Genomic DNA, 18619 nt, shown 5'->3' on the forward strand with positions numbered 1-18619 from the left:
GCAGAGGGGATGGAAGGTTTGACAGGGTTGGAAGCACATGGAATCCGAAGAAGTAAATTCTGGAGGGATTTTCTTAAATTTCTCCAGTAAATGCAGATAATTATTTTGGATGTATCAGTGATCTTTTGTGGTAGTCCAGCCAGTCTGAGCCTCTCCGAGGTTTTTCTTGGAGATCTAAGGCTGCAGCTTCGCTGATGCTTTTACTTTCTCAGCCTGCAGCCTTTATGCAGTTCTGAAGAAGAGGGGCCCAGGAGGACCCGCGTCTCCCAGCTTGGTCAGCCAGGAGCAGCTGGTGCGCAAGGCTGCCAGCCTGTGCTATCTGCTCTCCAATGAAGGCACCATCTCTCTAGTAAGTGAAGACTCTTTAGTGTGTCCTCTTCTGTTATTCTTGAGCATCTTAATGAAAACATAAAATGCTTTCCTTTTAGAGAAGTTTTGGTCTATTACTGAAGCTTTACATCCTCCTCCTGGGTCTCACTGACCACCAGACCACTGGGTTGTTACTGTCTTGGTTTGCTCTTGGGGTCACTGCTCCAGAGAACCCTTCCTGTGCTGTGATGGCTCCAAGGGCTCAGCGTTCTCCATCACTCAGATCCAGAGGCACAGAACCTCTTATCATGCATAAGCCACTGGGTTAAGGGTTTGCAAATGATTAACATGCCCACCCACGGATGAGAGAAACCTAGATGATGAGAGTCAGAAACAGTCTTAAAACTCATCTGCTCAGCCCCTCCTCCAAATGGGGAAACTAAGGCCCACCAGAACTAACGAGCATTTATGTTATATTTAAACACTTCTAGACATTTATACGGAGAAGGCAATGGCACCCCACTCCAGTACTCTTGCCTGGAAAATCCCGTGGATGGAGGAGCCTGGTAGGCTGCAGTCCATGGGGTCGCAAAGAGTCGGACACGACTGAGCGACTTCACTTTCACTTTTCACTTTCATGCATTGGAGAAGGAAATGGCAACTCACTCCAGTGTTCTTGCCTGGAGAATCCCAGGGACGGGGAAGCCTGGTGGGCTGCCGTCTATGGGGTCGCACAGAGTCGGACACAACCGAAGCGACTTAGCAGCAGCAGCAGCAGACATTTATAATGAGGCATACATATTAAGCAGTAGAGAGATTTTTTTTTTCCCTCAAAGTCATCAATGAGTAAAATTCTTATTTTAATGTCTGTTGTTTTCCACTTATGGGAATGTGTCCTGCAACATTTCTGAGCACGGGTGTTGGGAGTACTGCCCTCCTCCACAGCATTGTCTGTATATGTTATATTTGTGTCCTGTTGTGGAATCTGTTTTGCATGAATCTGGGGGGCAGGATGGGAGAGAAAAGGGTAGATAAGGCTCTCAAGGTTGGTGTTGTCTTTCACTTGGGTTTTTTTTTAATTACTTGAATACATATTGCATTTCCTCATCCACCACCTTGTGCACAGCATTTACTGTAAGATAGATTTTGCAGGGAAATTGTCTTATAATGGGAAAAAATAGGTGTAGGGGCCGGACACATAGCCCTTCTGAGGCCGCACTCTCCTGGAGGGGTGGGGCTCGGGGGACTCAGCTCAGGAGCTCCATCTGCAGGTGGTGCCTCACTGGGCGCCCTGCCAGTCAGATAACAAGGTCTCTTCTCAGACTTTGTCCACAGTGTGAGCTTGTCAAGAGGGGGGCGTCGGAAATCTTAGTGCTTGACTAGTGGAGTGAGGCAGGTGATACCATGGAAGTATTTGGCAGCCACTTTGTACGCTGTCTTCTGTCTCTAAAAAAAGAAGTGGGAGACCATGACATTTACACTGAAATGCCTTTTCTTTGCAGCCCTGCCAGACCTTTTACCAAACTTGCCATGAAACAGTGGGCAGGTTTATCCAGTATGGCATTCTTATAGTGGCGGAGGTAAGAAGACGAGTTTGCCTTTGTTTGCCTTTAGTTTCTTATTCTTTCTTATCTTTTCTACCACCCGCTTTACCAATGATTCCATTTGATGTGTGTGTGTGTGTGTGTGTGTATAGAGAGAGAGTCATGTCCAAGATGAGATGAGAAAAATAGGAATGGAGAGTAAATGTCTTTTGAAATGGTCTAACATTATTTTGGGTCCTTTTATGTAACTGGTGTTGCATAAAGCATATCTTGACTTGGTTCCATGGCATCCAGAAGCCTGTGTTCCAAGACCAGATCTTCTGCATATCTATGTGCTTGTAGCTTTCATGTGTACATTTTTCTTTTTTGAGATTGTGTGTTAATTTTGGCAGCTTTTGTATAAAGGGTGTGGCCTGGGAAAATAGATACCAGTTTAGCAGAGCTGATGGTACTTTAATTGACATGGCTGGTAGCTTTCACCCTCACTCTCTTTTCTTCTTTCCTCTCCTGCTGTCTCCCGAGTGATTTTAGGTTTGGAGAGGGTGGTGGGCTGATCTCATGACTGGCTGGACAGAACAGAGTAGGGGAGGGCATGAGAGAGGGCAACTTTGGGGTCCAGCCGGGCGGGTGTTTGTGTGCCTGTGCATATTTATTAACTGTTGGTCATTTCCCTGGCATAGCAAGATGATCAGGAAGATATCAGTCCTGGTCTTGCCGAGCAGCAGTGGGACAAGAAGCTTCCGGAACCTTTGTCTTGGAGAAGTGATGAAGAAGATGAAGACAGCGATTTTGGTGAGGAGCAACGAGATTGCTACCTGAAGGTACTTGGGTGAAGAATCTGGGTGGACACCACAGTGCTGAGTTGAGGCTCACGTTGCCACAGATTGACAGGGTGCTTAAAAACTGGGCCTCTGGTGACGTACTCAGAGAGCTCACAAACTGGCCGTGGCACTTCCTGCCCAGTTAAGACGATGAAACTGAACTGAATTAATACCCGAAACGATTCAGTCTGGGGTATAGATAAAGGGAAGAAGAGATGAGAGTCTCAGCTTTCAGGAAGAGGAACGTCATAGATGATACCCGTCGTGACACTCTCACCAGAATGCACGGGTATAGACCGGTAGCCATCCCTGCACTCACCGCTGAAGAGGCAGAGGTTCTGTTCAGGCATCACCAAGGCAAGGCAGTGCTGTGCCAGGTGAGGGAGAGGAGTCGTTCACGTTCCGCTGCCGCTGGCCCAGTTGCTCTGCTTGAGTCGTGTTCCATCTTGCCATCGCTTCCAGAATTTCATGCATCAGGCTCTTTGCCTTTTTTTAAACAAATCCTATGAGAAAATTTGATTTTTAAAAGATTGATTGTCCCTGCTTTAGTAAAAGCGATTTTGTCTAATTTTAATTTTAGCAATTAGTAATAATGACCCTACTTCCCTGAATACCCTAAGTGGATTGCTTTCTTTGCAGTGGGTAATACACACACACACACACACACACACACGCATGCGTGCATGCACAGGCACACACAGACATACATGTACATACAGAGTCAGGAGAGTCCAAGTGACTTTGGGGGTTTTTTCCTTTTAGGTATTATTAGTTTCAAAATGGGGCAGTAATCTTGCCCCAGGGAGGCTTATGCACCCCATCACCACCACCACCTTTTCCTGCGGTGCTGGACTGGGCCAGAGGCCACGTGGGAGTGGCGGGCCATGAGGGCTGGGAGGGACTGAGATGACGTCAGGGGTCTTAGCACGTGGTCTTTTGTGCACTTGAGTGACTGCTGAGCCAGGCTTCAAAGCCCAGAGGGTCCAGCCTGGGGACCAGCCATTTTCGGTGATGACAGTATGTCATAATTATGTCATTCATGTACAACCGTTTTTCCTAGGCAGCTATTCAATGAACGTAAACCTCAAATACCACGAAAGTCACCGGTTACAATAAAGAACACATTTCAAAACCAGCAGTTGTCTCCAGGGGCGATTCTGAGCCCACGGAGCAGTAGGCTGCTTCTGTGTGGGACAGCAAGGGACCGCCTTCTTGAGCTGCTGGTGCTCCAAGGCGGTGCCTCTGTCCCCCCACAACTGGGTCTCCCACTCTCGCCTCCCAGGTGAGCCAGTCCAAGGAGCACCAGCAGTTCATCACCTTCCTGCAGAGGCTCCTCGGGCCTCTGCTGGAGGCGTACAGCTCTGCCGCCGTCTTCATTCACAACTTCGGCGGTCCTGTCCCCGAGCCTGAATACCTGCAGAAGCTGCACAAGTACCTGATCACGAGAACCGAGAGGAGGGTTGCCGTGTACGGTATGTGTGCCCCTCTCTTGGCTTCTTTTGAAAGCTATGTCGGTTTTGTTTACAGGAATCTGCTCATTGTGGATAGTTGGAAAAAAAGAATGCAGAATTTATCCTGACCTCTCACTCCATGGATCGCTCCTCTTTGGGTGTGTTGTATAAATTGAATTACACAGATTATATACTCATGTCTGGCAGTTTTCTCCTAACACTGTAAGCGAGATTCATACGTGCTGTTGCGTGTAGTTGTCTATTCTTGCTGTGTTGTAGTATTCCACTGTATAAATGTTTACCACATTTCACTGATTCGTATCCATCACTGATGGATATTTGGGTTTTGCAGTTCAGAGCTCCTCTGAATAGTGCTGCCGTGAACATGTTTGAGTGTGTCCTTGGGTGAACAAATGGACTTATTTATGTAGGCCTGTGTAGGAGAATTGCCTGTTGGCAGGGTGTGGTGTGTTTGGCGTTAGTTAGGTGTGGTCCAGCATTCCCGAGTGCTAAACCCGGGAACTCCCAGCAGCAGTGTGCGCCTCTGTGGCCTCCCCCCGGCTGACACCTGGTTCTGTCTTTTATGGAAAAGGTGTGATTGGGGTGGGAGTAGCATTCTCTACAGTTATGCTTTAGGACTGCAGCTACTTTGATTCAATAATTTTTAAAGCCATGACGGATCTAGAGATAATCGATCACTAGATATTTATCTAGAGAGATCTAGAACTCTACAGATTGGTATATAGAGAGATGTATAGCTACATCTATAGCTGTATCTCTAGATTGAGATCAAGACCCAGAATCACCTCACTTTAGAGATGAGGACACTGTTCCGGGTCATGCAGCTAGTTAAAGGGCAACCTGGGTTTAGAATTCCTTTTTTCTGACCTCTGGGCTTGCGCTGTTTCTGGTTTCACTGCAGTAGGAGTCACCTATGCATTCCTGCACAGTTTAAAAGAACTTCTACCTTCTGGCTCATTTGAGTCTCACAAAAGGCCTTCAAGATGGATGTTTTGGGTATTTCTGTTTCCCTTCCTCTTCTCTCTGTGCTTCCCTGCTTCCTCCCCTTCCTCTCTCCCTTTTTTCTCTTTCTCTCCCTACCCCTCTCTCCAACCCCACCACCCCCCTCCCCAAAAAGATGACAGTAAATTTAAAGAAAGAGCAGACCCTTCACGGCCTCACAGGTGACTGGTAGAAAAGGGAGCACGGCGCAGGCCTCGGACTTGCTCTGACCTCCTCCCAGCCTCCTACACTCTCTTCCTGTGGGTACTGGGGTTTTCACTGTCGCTGGGCCTAAACATCTGACGGGGCCTGATTCTGTCTCCACAGCTGAGAGCGCCACTTACTGTCTCGTGAAGAATGCTGTGAAAACGTTTAAGGATATCGGGGTGAGTGTCCACCGCTTATGGTACAAGAGCGCGTGTTCTCTTCTGTCCTCTCTCTGTTTAGATCTAGGCTGTCTGAGTCACCTTCGTGTTGGGCTGGACCCTGAGAGAAGCAGTTTCTGCAGGATTAATCATGCAGGCATTTCTGGGGATTGGGAGGAGGAGGGGCATGTTGAAGGTGAGGCCCCTCTGCACAGATTTACTTGAATGTTCCAAAATTGTCCTGGTTTTCATCTTCATCCTAAATGAAGGTGTCCATGTGTTTCAAGATTCTACTACAGTTTTGGTGGGAATGTTAATTATGCCATATGATTTTCAGTTATTTTCTTGTGTTTTTACCAGTATTGCTAGAAGTATCCTCAGCTATCCTTTATCTTCACAAATTACTTGGGACATGAGTTCCATGGAGGTACTAGTGGTCTTTGTAAGGAACTCTTCTGTGACTTTACTCTAACATAAAATTTAAAATCTAGTACACTAGTAAACCCCACTCCTGCGCCCATAATCTCCCACCCCCGTAACCTTCCTACCCCGTGCTCACACACACCCTACACGTACATTTTCTTAAAGCCTGGATATGGCTTTATGTACCTTACTGCACATCAAGTAAGGGTTGGTGACAGGAATGTCTCCCCACCCCCTTACCCTTTTTCATTTGTCTTTAATTTAATCTAAACTTTCTCTCTAGGTTTTCAAAGAGACCAAACAAAAGAGAGTGTCTGTTTTAGAACTCAGCAACACTTTTCTACCTCAATGCAACCGGCAAAAACTCCTGGAATATATTCTGAGTTTTGTGGTGCTGTAGGTAACTTCGGGCACCTCTGGCAAGTGAAGGGAGCGGGACCGGTTCCTCGTAGGCCCCGCCTGTGGCAAGAGAGTGGACGGCGCCACCGTGTGGTCGGGCCTGACCTGTCCTGACGCGACCTCCTGGAAGACAAGTGCCTTCTCCCCTCCGTGATCTGTGATCGCTGGGCACTGAGGTGACACGCAGCCTGCAGATCACACCACGGGGGCCCCAGCCTCCGTTTGCAGTTCACGATCAATAGATTGCAAAATGAGATTTTGGAGTTTATTAAAGATTTACATTCTAAATATAACAGTTAGGGACTTATTACTGTGATGGACACACAAATGTAGTTGATTCTAAAACTGAATCTTGTTTAGTACACTTAATGCTGTCAGGTAATTTATTGGTATATGTTCTGATTAATGCTTCCTTTAAAAATAATTGAGTCATCCATTCACCGTTTTTTGTTTTTTTCATTTTTTTCTGTTTTTTTTTTTTTTTTTTTTTTTTTTTATCTATGTCAACTGTAGCTAACTGTTAAATGGGAGCATTTTTTTCCCTCACAAAGTGCTTTACAAATGAATGGGCTATTCACACATAGGTGTCACTGTGCTGTCTGTTGTAGTCAGGTATAGAAGTGTTTAAGAGCTAAATGAAAACACAATATTAATTTAGGTCAGAAATAGAGATAATCTGACCAGTCAGCTTGTACCAGGAAATAAATTTGGCTGGTGAAATTCAAGATAAACTAAGCCGGAAAATTGACTTTGAAAATGTTTGCTCATGTGAAAAAGTGCCATTGAGTTTTAAATGACAGGCAAGTGTTTGGGAGCAACTCCTGTTTCATGTCTGTGTCACTTCCCTGCCACCCTGCGCCCACCTCCTGCCTCAGGCAGTACCTGCCTCTCAGGTACAGTTGTTTCTTGGAGATAGCAACTGTTCTAACCTATTAGCTTGGCCTGATTGCCTGTGTAAGTGTGAAGCACTCTGGCTGCAGCCTCATGGCCCAGGCCTCTTACGTCCTGTAGACTGGTTGTACGCTTTTGAGTGGCTGGTACCCACTCAAGTTGGGCAGAGTACCAACCTGTGGGTTGTACATCACATATGTGATGGCCCTGCGTACTGGCATTTGTAGATGTTTTTAGCTTTGAGAAAAAGAAAACCATGGTTCTTTAAAAATACGCATGGGTTATTTTCCTAAACCCTGATGCCATATAGTGGCAGATAATTATGAAAAATTGTTCATAACAGGTAGGTGCCTTTTTTGTGAGCAGGGATCGTAATTGTTCACTAATTGTGGTAATGATGGTGATTTCTTAAAGATCATGTGATAGAAAACGTTTTCTAACAGCTGACTGTTTCTTCTTCTCTCCGTAGTATTATGGAATTAGGAATTTTTCCTGACAAATACTGCAGGTAATCTTTGAATTTAATAGAAAGGTACTGAGAATTAAGTTTGTACTTTTATCAGCTTGGATTTTAAACACTAATAATGTCTTGTGAGTATTCTGTGTGTGTTGGGAGAGGGAAAAATACTGATTGGTGTTTCACATTGTATGAAATTTTTGAAACTCGGAGCAATAATGCCATGCCGTTGTGATTTTCTTCCACTCTTCTCAAATTCCGCATTTAAAACATGTTTCTTTATAGGAGCTCACGTCCCATTAAGCCTTGTCAGTGTTGCAGCGGCTCTGATGTGGGGTGGGATCTTCACTGTGTTACATTCCATTTTACATTCGAAGTAGGATTGAGCTCTGTGTTTTGGGGAACAGCCAGGGAAGCTTATTTATCCCCTTGTGTGTTCCTTATCTAGGTAAGCAAACGTTCCACTAGTCTTTTTTACTCATCCATGAAATTATAGACCAAGGGTTACTCAGACTGTCTGAGTCAAGGTTGGGACTGACCTCTCTGGACTCTGCTGCCCCCGCCTGTGACTTCCACTAAGAGCTGCTGCTCCGCCAGCCTGAGCAGGAGCAGTGGCTTCTCTGGCTCTAACTTGCCCTTTCAGTTGGTTTGTTTTCTAGAAATCTACTCAGATGCTTTGGGGAATGCAATGTATGATTTGCTAGCTCTCTCACCACTTAACTCACTGTGAGAATAAATATGCATGCTTTCTGTAATTAACTGGTGCTTTGAAAACCTTTTTTAAGGAAGACAAATCTCAACCAAAGTTCTGCTCATCCAGACAAGCTCACCCTCTAGTTAATTTTAGCACAGCTCATTCTTTCGTGCCTCGTTACTGAACAAACATCCATCATCCCAGTAAGGCTTCCAGATACCACTGTTTTGCTAAAAGATTTATTCTCCTTGTTTTCCAAAAGCGAATGGCTTTCACGTAAGATTAAACGAACTAGGTGCTTGTAAATAATTTATTACCGTTTACTGCATTTCTATAATACTGAAATGCATGCCCTCCAGGGGAAGACAGACTGTGAGTCGAGTTAAAAAGCAAACAAAAGGACCCAATAATAAGCAATATGAAGCTACACTCTTTCAAAATGAGAAAGTCCTAAGAAATTCAAGAAATTCCTCTTAAGAGGAAGGAAGTAGCGTGAGGTGTGTAGAACTAGTAACAGAGAAAGGACCACAAGTCTGAAGTCTCTGAAGTCACGAGGGTGACGAGAAAACGTACCAGGGACCGCGGTGAGTGTAAGCTCAGGTTGTGGCATTTCCAGTCTGAGGAACAAACCATTTCCCAGAGTTCTCCGTGTGTACGAAGGCTCTATGAGATGTTCTTAGGTGTTTTGTAGAAAAAGTGTTGCTGGTAAAATTAATTTGCACATGAACCCTCATTCCTAGAAACTCACAGTGCACTTTAGCACAGTAAGGGCTCAGGGCCCACCGGTCCCAAGCCTGTATTAACCCAGCATTTCCCAATCTGTGCGACCCCAGAGCCTTTTTCCCCTTTGCAACACCCCTACGGACCTCTCCTGAGGTTCACAGAAAACATTCTGGGAAACACTATGTTATGTATTTCTGTAAGAGGACAAGACAGCAACTGCAACAGAGGCACATCTGCATCGTCTTGTACGATCAAACATTGTGTTTCATGGATGTGTACTTCCTCCTCTGGAGACAATAAGCACAGGAAACTATCATATAGGTGGTCAGAACTCTTCGATGAAAGATCAGCCCTCAATGTGTCTGGGTTTTTACCTGAAAGGAGCAAAATTAACACTAGGATTAATTGGGGTAAAAAATTAAGATTTTAAGTCAGACCTGGCAGAAGACATTGCACAATCAAATGCAGCTTTTTATCCACAAATAGTTCTAGTGTTTAGAAATGACAGGACCTACCGCTGAGGTTCATAAGACTTAATTTGGATGTCAATCTGTTTTTTAAAGCACTCTTTTTAGGAACTTGAGACTTGGCATCTGGCATTTCAGTTTAATATAAAATGATGGCATTTGAAAGAGACTTTCAACTTTATTTCTAAACATCTAGAGTTCTGAAATGCCTTGATGGAATATGTTAAACTGTTTGCCTGTTGTGCAAAGAAATGTTAGATTGTTGTAAAAAGGCTGATTATAAAGTACCATAAAATAGCATGGTGTGATGATGTGAATGAACTGATTTGGAAATGTGGATTGATTTTTATGCCTGTTAATATATTGTAAGAAGCACAGAGGTGTAGCTTTGTTTTAATAAACCAAAAAGTGAATATATTCTTGATGTCTTGTATCTGTAGTTAAAAGTTCCCTACATAATTCGTTATACAAACACTTCTTGTTTGACTTCACATAGACCATGATTAAAATGCTTATAGGAAACAATCTTAAATACATTTGTGAACCTGCAGTGCATGATTTTATTATTGAGCCAGAGCTCTTCAAATTTGATCAAGCATTTGGGTTTGTAGATATCTACAGCTTAGCTACTGCCCTTCTCAGTAAATATTCACATCACAGAAATATTCTTTGGGTTTCTGTGAATATTCCTTTAAACATGGTGCTTCTGTCATTTTAATATGTTTAAGTTTATAAAAGTATGAATGGAAGTCTTGGGTTTTTCCCACTAGTTCATAATAGTTGCTCAAAATAGGTTACTTTTTTGACAAATACGACAAGTTCTTTATTGGAGCAGTTTTCAGTGGATGCTTTGGGTTGCTTAGATGCAGCCTTCTGTCGACAGTGTGCCCCCTGGAAAGTGTGGGTGCCTGGCGACACCATCCATGCCCTTGGGGTGCATGACAGCGCCTGATGGAGCTGTGAACACGAGCAACACCCAGGGCCATCCCATCTGTTCTGTGCCAGCCCCTCCGTCTGAACTTTGTACCTGGGCCCCTTTGGTCTCCTCTGGGTGTTGTTGCCATGACTGTGTCCTCACCCTTGGGTGTACTCGTTCTTTCCTTTGCATTAGCAACTTTCTTGTTGCTGCCAAACACAGCCTTCCCTTGATCAAAGCAAAATGCCCACTTCTACAGCCACTCGTTGTCTTTAACTGGATATTAATTTTGAAGCCTGGTCTTTTCATGTTTAGTCCTGTATTCACTGATTTTAGTCCTGTTTATTCCCTTTTTAAACACCTGTCTGGTACACACACAGCTAGTTAAATTCTAGCCTCCAAATACAAAGCATCATGTTGTCCACAGCACCTGTGATGGCCACAGGATGGCCAGTATTAGCCATCTCTGTAGATGCCAGCGTAGCACCTGCACTTTGTGACTTGTACCAGAAAGCTTGGCATCTGGACGGTTCTCAGCCCTCAATCGAGGAAAAGAAAGACTTGTCAAAGTTGTGTTCTGTGTGTGGATTTTATATGGCCTTTTGGATCAGTTTTTATTATTTTTAAAGAAAAGGAATATATAGCAGAAAGAGCATGGGGTCTGGGGAACAGAACTTAGAGGATTGACTCTGGCTGGCTTGGCACGTGCTGGAAGCCTCTGAGCTGGTCACCTCGCCCCAGTGAACTTGGGCATCCTCTCTGTTGTATGGGGACACCTGGATTTTGATGAAATGAGGTGGAATGAATGCAGAAGTGTTTTGTAAACTTAGAAGTGTGGCAACTGTGTGGTATTTGTTTTCTCCATTTCATATTTAGGGTTTCCCTGGTGGGTTAGATGGTGAAGAATCAATCTGCAAAGTAGGAGACCTGGATCAATCCCTGGGTGGGGAACATCCCCTGGAGGAGGGCATGGCAACCCACTCCAGTGTTCCTGCCTGGAGAATCCCGTGGACATAGGAGCCTGGCAGGCTGCATTCCATGGGGTCACAAAGAGCCAACCAAGACTAAGTGAATAACACTTTCACCTTCATTTTCATTTCATATTTAGGAAAGAAAATTTAGCTCTGAAAGGGAACTTAGGAGTCACCTGGCATTTGGCACTCATGTTTTACAGTAGAGAATACCACTGGTGCTCACACAGTAAGTGACGACAGAATCTGGAACAGAAGCAGCATTGTCTGACTCTTCAGTCCCTGCCGGAGTCCAGCTCCAGCAGCCAGGGATTCAACCTGAAGAGATGAATGGCGTCGGTGATGGGGCAGCCTCTCAGTTTTCTTGGACTGCCTATTTATTTCAAGTTTAAGATTTTCTTTTATACTTTTACAAAATGGTCAGAGGTTTGACATTTTCAGTTCCCCCTCACCCAGATTTATTATGTCCATAAATCATTGTTTCTCTTCAAACAGTTCCTGCTTCAGTGATTCTCTGGGAATCAGCCTTACCATCTTTTATCTACTTCCTCTAATGTGTCCTATAGTTAACTTGTGATTACATTGTAACTCATGCTACATTCCTCAGTTTACTACTTATCTTCCTAAATCCTGTTTGCCCCTAACATCCTGAGCTCACTATCTCTTAAAAAGGCTTCTAGCTATAGTGTCTCTAAAAATTCCTAACTTCTATAATAACTTTACAACATTCCTTAAATCTTTAACTTCTAACTATTTTAATTATTTCTAAGCCCTGAATTCAGTAAACTTCTTTGCCATAAACATTTTCCTCACAAATAGGCTTCAGATAGCAATCCCTCCCATGGCCTCAAGCTGCGGCCTATGTGCTCATCCTGGAACACTCTTTTGTAAAAGTCCTTAAACAAATGTCAATGATTAACTTTATGAATTATTCTCTGAGCACAGCTGCAGAAGGCTTTGTGCCTTCTCATGCTCCTCTCAAGAACAATAAGCACCTTAATATTCCTTTTCAGTCAACTCAGCCAAGGAGAGGAAAAAACAAGTCAGAATTGCAAGGCCTAACTCCTTCATCCCGGGTCCATGCCTGCGGAATGAGGAGAGGGGCTGGGGCCGTGCCTCCATTTTGTCAGTAATGCCTAACGTGGCTCCCGACAAGTCCCATAACCACCAACCAAATGAAAAAGGACAAGAAAATAAAATGATCAAGTCCCATCCGGTGAAGTAGGACAATCCTTGTGTTTGGTGTGGAACTTGGCAAGTTACATAAGGATGTGAAAGTGGAAGGAAGTTAATTGGTTCCAGCAAAACCATGTGTTGGACATGCTGGTACCTGGGACTTATTTGTGGGTACAGAGTTGGGCACTGTGCCCAGCACTTTCTAGGTATCATCTCGGTCCTCTAGGGTTGGTACCATTAATTAGCTCCATCTTTCCACTGATGAAACTGAGGCTCAGGGTGAGGCAATTTGCTGAGGGCTTCTGCCGAGGCAGAATTCAGATTTGTTCTCCATCATAGGGACACAGGTTTTCCTGGGTTTGTAAATTCTGCCCTTGTCCTGGAACAACTGACAGGCTCAGAGGAATAAGGCAGAAAGCAGTACATCTCATCCGGGCTGGGGGGAAAGAATGTAAGCATTGTCTTCCTTCATCCCACCTAATTTCATCTTTAAAAGTCCATTGTGAGGGTGTCCCTGTACAGTTCAGAGAGCAACCACGTCACTCAGGTGATGTGTCCAGCTCAAAGGATTTCTCAGAAGCTCTCATTTGCCCAGAGTTAAGCAGGAGGAGAGTTTCTGAGGTTGAAAAGATGGCTAGAATTTGTGACCATTTGCTGTGAATTTGTCATGGTGCAGAGCCAAAATTCAGCAATGGGTTCCAAGGAGATCACGGAGAGGAGATCATTGGTTGATTGCAGAGCTATATCTCAGCAATAGGAGGTTCCTCATCCCCTCCTTTTCCTTGGAATGTCCATGCTGCTTACTATTCCCATGCTGGCAGCTGTGACAAGGATGTGACCTTAAGAGAGTAAGATGCTGTCAAGACCAACTGAACTGAGTGAGTACGTGACTGAACCCAGTTAAAGCCTCCAATGTAACTTAAGATTCAGAGATGGAAGCAAACTTTATGGAAAAACCTGACTTGCAGTTTAGAGCCTTACAGCATTACAAACGTGTGGGCCTGCTACCACCATTACTGTCTCAGGATTGCAGATTTAGAAGTGATTCATGCAGTGTCCTGGAGGGAGGGGACAGCTCCTGACTCCAGGTAGAGGGGCCAGGACTGAGTCTGCAATGAGGGCGGCCAAGCTGGAACTACATCTTCTTCGTTCTGCACAATAGGCAGAGATTTTCCAACTCAGCGAACATAGTGGAAGACGTCAGAGCAAGCACAGACAGCCTGTCCTGTGCTCGATACACCTGTCAAAGAAACGCCATCTCCAGATCCTGTTCCAGTATTATTTATTCTCTCTTCTGGACATGGACCCTCAGAGAAGCCTGAGTGCCTCTACAGAGTGCTTATAAAACACAGTTTTGAAGCTCAAGTGGTCTGGTATTCCCATCTCCACACAGTCAAAGGCTTTGGCGTAGTCAATAAAGCAGAAAATAGATGTTTTTCTGGAACTCTCTTGCTTTTCTCATGATCCAGAGGATGTTGGCAATTTGATCTCTGGTTCCTCTGCCTTTTCTAAAACCAGCTTGAACATCAGGAAGTTCACGGTTCACATATTGCTGAAGCCTGGCTTGGAGAATTTTGAGCATTACTTTACTAGCATGTGAGATGAGTGCAATTGTGCACTCATCTGATCTGCCTCTTGAGAAATCTGTATGCAGGTCAGGAAGCAACAGTTAGAACTGGACATGGAACAACAGACTGGTTCCAAATAGGAAAAGGAGTATGTCAAGGCTGTATATTGTCACCCTGTTTATTTAACTTATATGCAGAGTACATCATGAGAAACACTGGACTGGAAGAAACACAAGCTGGAATCAAGATTGCCGGGAGAAATATCAATAACCTCAGATATGCAGATGACACCACCCTTATGGCAGAAAGTGAAGAGGAACTAAAAAGCCTCTTGATGAAAGTGAAAGTGGAGAGTGAAAAAATTGGCTTAAAGCTCAACATTCAGAAAACTAAGATCATGGCATCTGGTCCCATCACTTCATGGGAAATAGATGGGGAAACAGTGTCAGACTTTATTTTTTGGGGCTCCCAAATCACTGCAGATGGTGAGTGCAGCCATGAAATTAAAAGACGCTTACTCCTTGGAAGGAAAGTTATGACCAATCTAGATAGCATATTGAAAAGCAGAGACATTACTTTGCCAACAAAGGTCCATCTAGTCAAGGCTATGGTTTTTCCTGTGGTCATGTATGGATGTGAGAGTTGGACTGTGAAGAAGGCTGAGCGCTGAAGAATTGATGCTTTTGAACTGTGGTGTTGGAGAAGACTCTTGAGAGTCCCTTGGACTGCAAGGAGATCCAACCAGTCCATTCTAAAGGAGATCAGCCCTGGGATTTCTTTGGAGGGAATGATGCTGAAGCTGAAACTCCAGTACTTTGGCCACCTCATGCGAAGAGTTGACTCATTGGAAAAGACTCTGATGCTGGGAGGGATTGAGGGCAGGAGGAGAAAGGGACGACAGAGGATGAGATGGCTGGATGGCATCACCTACTCGATGGACGTGAGTCTGAGTGAACTCCGGGAGTTGGTGATGGACAGGGAGGCCTGGCGTGCTGCGATTCATGGGGTCGCAAGGAGTCCGACACGACTGAGCGACTGAACTGAACTTGAAGCTCAAGTTTGGAAACCAGCCCCACAGCCTGCCAGCAACACGACCTCAAGAAACTGCTTATATTCAGTCTCCTTTTAGGGTCTCTAGGATCCCTCCTACATGATCAGCATGGTACCTGGCCCACATGATCATAAAAATACCATCACACTGTTGGTTTGCAAACTGGCCCCCGTACACAGAGAGCAAGGAGAGAACAAAGGAAGAAGCAGACCGCCAATCGGTAGGTGGCATAGATAAGAGAACTTATCTATGAAGATTGTCACGGGCAGCACAAGATGTGTCACAGCACAGCTGTGACAAGGATGTGACTTTAAGAGAGTAAGATGCTGTCAAGACCAACTGAACTGAGTGAGTACGTGACTGAACCCAGTTAAAGCCTCCAATGTAACTTAAGATTCTGGCCCATATTTGGGCCACAAAATGGGCCGCAATCTTGATTCCAGCTTGTGTTTCTTCCAGTCCAGTGTTTCTCATGATGTACTCTGCATATAAGTTAAATAAACAGGGTGACAATATACAGCCTTGACATACTCCTTTTCCTATTTGGAACCAGTCTGTTGTTCCATGTCCAGTTCTAACTGTTGCTTCCTGACCTGCATACAGATTTCTCAAGAGGCAGATCAGATGAGTGCACAATTGCACTCATCTCACATGCTAGTAAAGTAATGCTCAAAATTCTCCAAGCCAGGCTTCAGCAATATGTGAACCGTGAACTTCCTGATGTTCAAGCTGGTTTTAGAAAAGGCAGAGGAACCAGAGATCAAATTGCCAACATCCTCTGGATCATGAGAAAAGCAAGAGAGTTCCAGAAAAACATCTATTTTCTGCTTTATTGACTATGCCAAAGCCTTTGACTGTGTGGAGATGGGAATACCAAACCACTTGAGCTTCAAAACTGTGTTTTATAAGCACTCTGTAGAGGCACTCAGGCTTCTCTGAGGGTCCATGTCCAGAAGAGAGAATAAATAATACTGGAACAGGATCTGGAGATGGCGTTTCTTTGACAGGTGTATCGAGCACAGGACAGGCTGTCTGTGCTTGCTCTGACGTCTTCCACTATGTTCGCTGAGTTGGAAAATCTCTGCCTATTGTGCAGAACGAAGAAGATGTAGTTCCAGCTTGGCCGCCCTCATTGCAGACTCAGTCCTGGCCCCTCTACCTGGAGTCAGGAGCTGTCCCCTCCCTCCAGGACACTGCATGAATCACTTCTAAATCTGCAATCCTGAGACAGTAATGGTGGTAGCAGGCCCACACGTTTGTAATGCTGTAAGGCTCTAAACTGCAAGTCAGGTTTTCCATAAAGTTTGCTTCCATCTCTGAACTGGGAATTTTTACAAAATCTCTTTTGTTGGAGCCTTGCAGCCTCATTCACTTTCCCTCATGGAAAACTTTTCCTCCCAATAGTCGACTGAAATAATAATGCACAGTGTGAGAGCTGTGAATTTCAGTTTATTTGGGGACTTCCTAATGATGATATCTTGGGAGACGGTCTCTTGGGTAGCTGTGAGGAACTGCCCCAAAGAAGTAGGGAGGAGATTGGCCTGAGTGTGATTTTGGACTTCGAAGGGGTGCGTGCAACCAGGCACACATCACCGTAGAAGGTTGCCGCTGGTTGTAAGAAAACGGGCAGCTTGTCTAAGTATGAGAAGGTGCAAGAAATTACGTTCATAAAATTTTCTCCTGGAAATAGCTAACTCTCTGAAGGCCTGTTCTGTCTGTTTTCCCGGAGCACAGAGTGCCTCATTTCTGATCTTTGGCCTGATCTCCTTTCAGAATGTGTTAAAGGTCAGCAGTGGCAGTGCCTGGTGACTTAATCCTTATAAAGCCAGATGGTGACATTCTTTCGTTGGCACAATGCAGGCATAAAGCAATCAAATTAATTTGAGAAGTGTGTCTAAAATGGGTGATGAGACATAGTCATTGTCTCTGATCAGGATAAAACTTAATTTTCATTGCCAGCAACCTGCATTTAGATCCTTCTTGATGAAAATTGTTTCTCTAATCTGTTGAACCAAGAGGGTAGGTTTACACGGTATATCCATGGTTCCTGTTTTAAGTCAGTTTTATTAACAATAAAATCTTGTCAGGGCCCAGAAAATACTTTTAGACAAATAAAGGTAAAGTACAGAGGTTGAAAAAGTAATTGTCAGAGAGGGCATTTGGGTCTCAGGATCCTGTGAGGGGCCAGAAAGTGGCAGACCCTCTACATGGGTGTCACTGCGGCGAAGCCCATCGCACAAGCACACCAAGACAGATGGCACCAAGAACCAGGTGAATTTCCTAAAAGCTGTTAGGAAATCAGTTTTAAAAATTACAAAATAATTTTGAAGTATTACGTGCTTTGCTATTTAAAGTAACGCCCTGTGCTATGCTTAGTCATTTGGTCGTATCCAATTCTTTGCCCACCAGGCTCCTTGGTCCATGGGGATTCTCCAGGCAAGAATACTAGAGTGGGTTGCCATGCCCTCCTCCAGGGGATCATCCCAACCCAGGGATCAAACTCAGGTCTCCTGCATTGCAGGTGGATTCTTTACCGTCTGAGCTACCAGGGAAGCCCAAGAATACTGGAGTGTGGGTAGCCTATCCCTTCTCCAGGGGAACTTCCCTACCCAGGAATCAAACCTGAGTCTCATGCTTGCGGATTTTCAGGTGGATTCTTTAGTGGTTGAGCTACCAGGGAAGCTCAGTGTTTCTCTAACCCCTGTCTAAGCTTTAGTGCATCCCACAAATATTTATTGCTCTAAATATTATAGAAAATATCACTCACTGAAAGTAAAAAAACACATTTCTGCTTAAAACATTCTTTTTCCAATCGTAACGGTAAACTGAACATACAATTTTAAGATCTTTAGTTATATGAAGTTCATCAGGTCTGCAAATTAAGAGTTAGTAACTGGTTACACGACTTTCTCCCAGCTGTAAATTAGGGCAAAGATTAACATCCCACATGTCTATCACTGCTGCTGCTGCTGCTAAGTCACTTCAGTCGTGTCCGACTCCGTGTGACCCCATAGACGGCAGCCCACCAGGAGAGTTGAAAAGCCACCAGAGCCAGTGGGCGGTGCTTGGAAAGTGTCATATATTCTCTAAATGTAAACACAGGCTTCTGTGAGGTGCTGGGTTTTCCTGAGGTGGAGTTCTGGCAGAGGCTTCTGTAGGAAACTGCCTATACGCCTGTGGCCACCTAGAGGTCACCTGCACATTCCTGCACCTTGTCTGCCTGGATGTCCCTGCTGAGGGTGGCCCCTGATTTGGGGGCATGGGGAGCCCACAGAGCCTGCTGAAGTTGCTGGGGGGTGGGGTGGGGTCAACACCCCAGGAGTGACCCTCAATCAGAGACGGTTGGGAACTACAAGATAAAAAGCCCCCCACTGGAACAATTCAGAGGGTC

The 18619-nt window shown here is 44.7% G+C and overlaps 1 protein-coding gene across 8 annotated transcripts in view; it reads left to right on the top strand.

Moving 5' to 3' along the window:
- Positions 1 to 6607, top strand: part of GPAM (glycerol-3-phosphate acyltransferase, mitochondrial) — a 53655-nt gene extending 47048 nt beyond the window's left edge. For 5 of the 8 annotated variants that reach the window (XM_070363993.1, XM_070363996.1, XM_070363995.1 and 2 more), the window contains 5 exons: positions 213 to 349; positions 1812 to 1889; positions 2534 to 2674; positions 3957 to 4146; positions 5455 to 6607. In XM_070363993.1, coding sequence (XP_070220094.1) covers positions 213 to 349; positions 1812 to 1889; positions 2534 to 2674; positions 3957 to 4146; positions 5455 to 5717 — 809 coding nt within the window. In that variant the 3' untranslated portion in view covers positions 5718 to 6607. Of the gene's footprint in view, positions 1 to 212; positions 350 to 1811; positions 1890 to 2533; positions 2675 to 3956; positions 4147 to 5454 lie in introns of those variants that run through there. The other 3 variants (XM_070363997.1, XM_070364000.1, XM_070363999.1) reach the window with 3 other exon arrangements.
- The last annotated feature ends 12012 nt before the right edge of the window (positions 6608 to 18619 follow it).

Source organism: Bos mutus, chromosome 26, assembly GCF_027580195.1.
Source record: "Bos mutus isolate GX-2022 chromosome 26, NWIPB_WYAK_1.1, whole genome shotgun sequence".
NCBI classification, from domain to species: Eukaryota; Metazoa; Chordata; class Mammalia; order Artiodactyla; family Bovidae; genus Bos; species Bos mutus.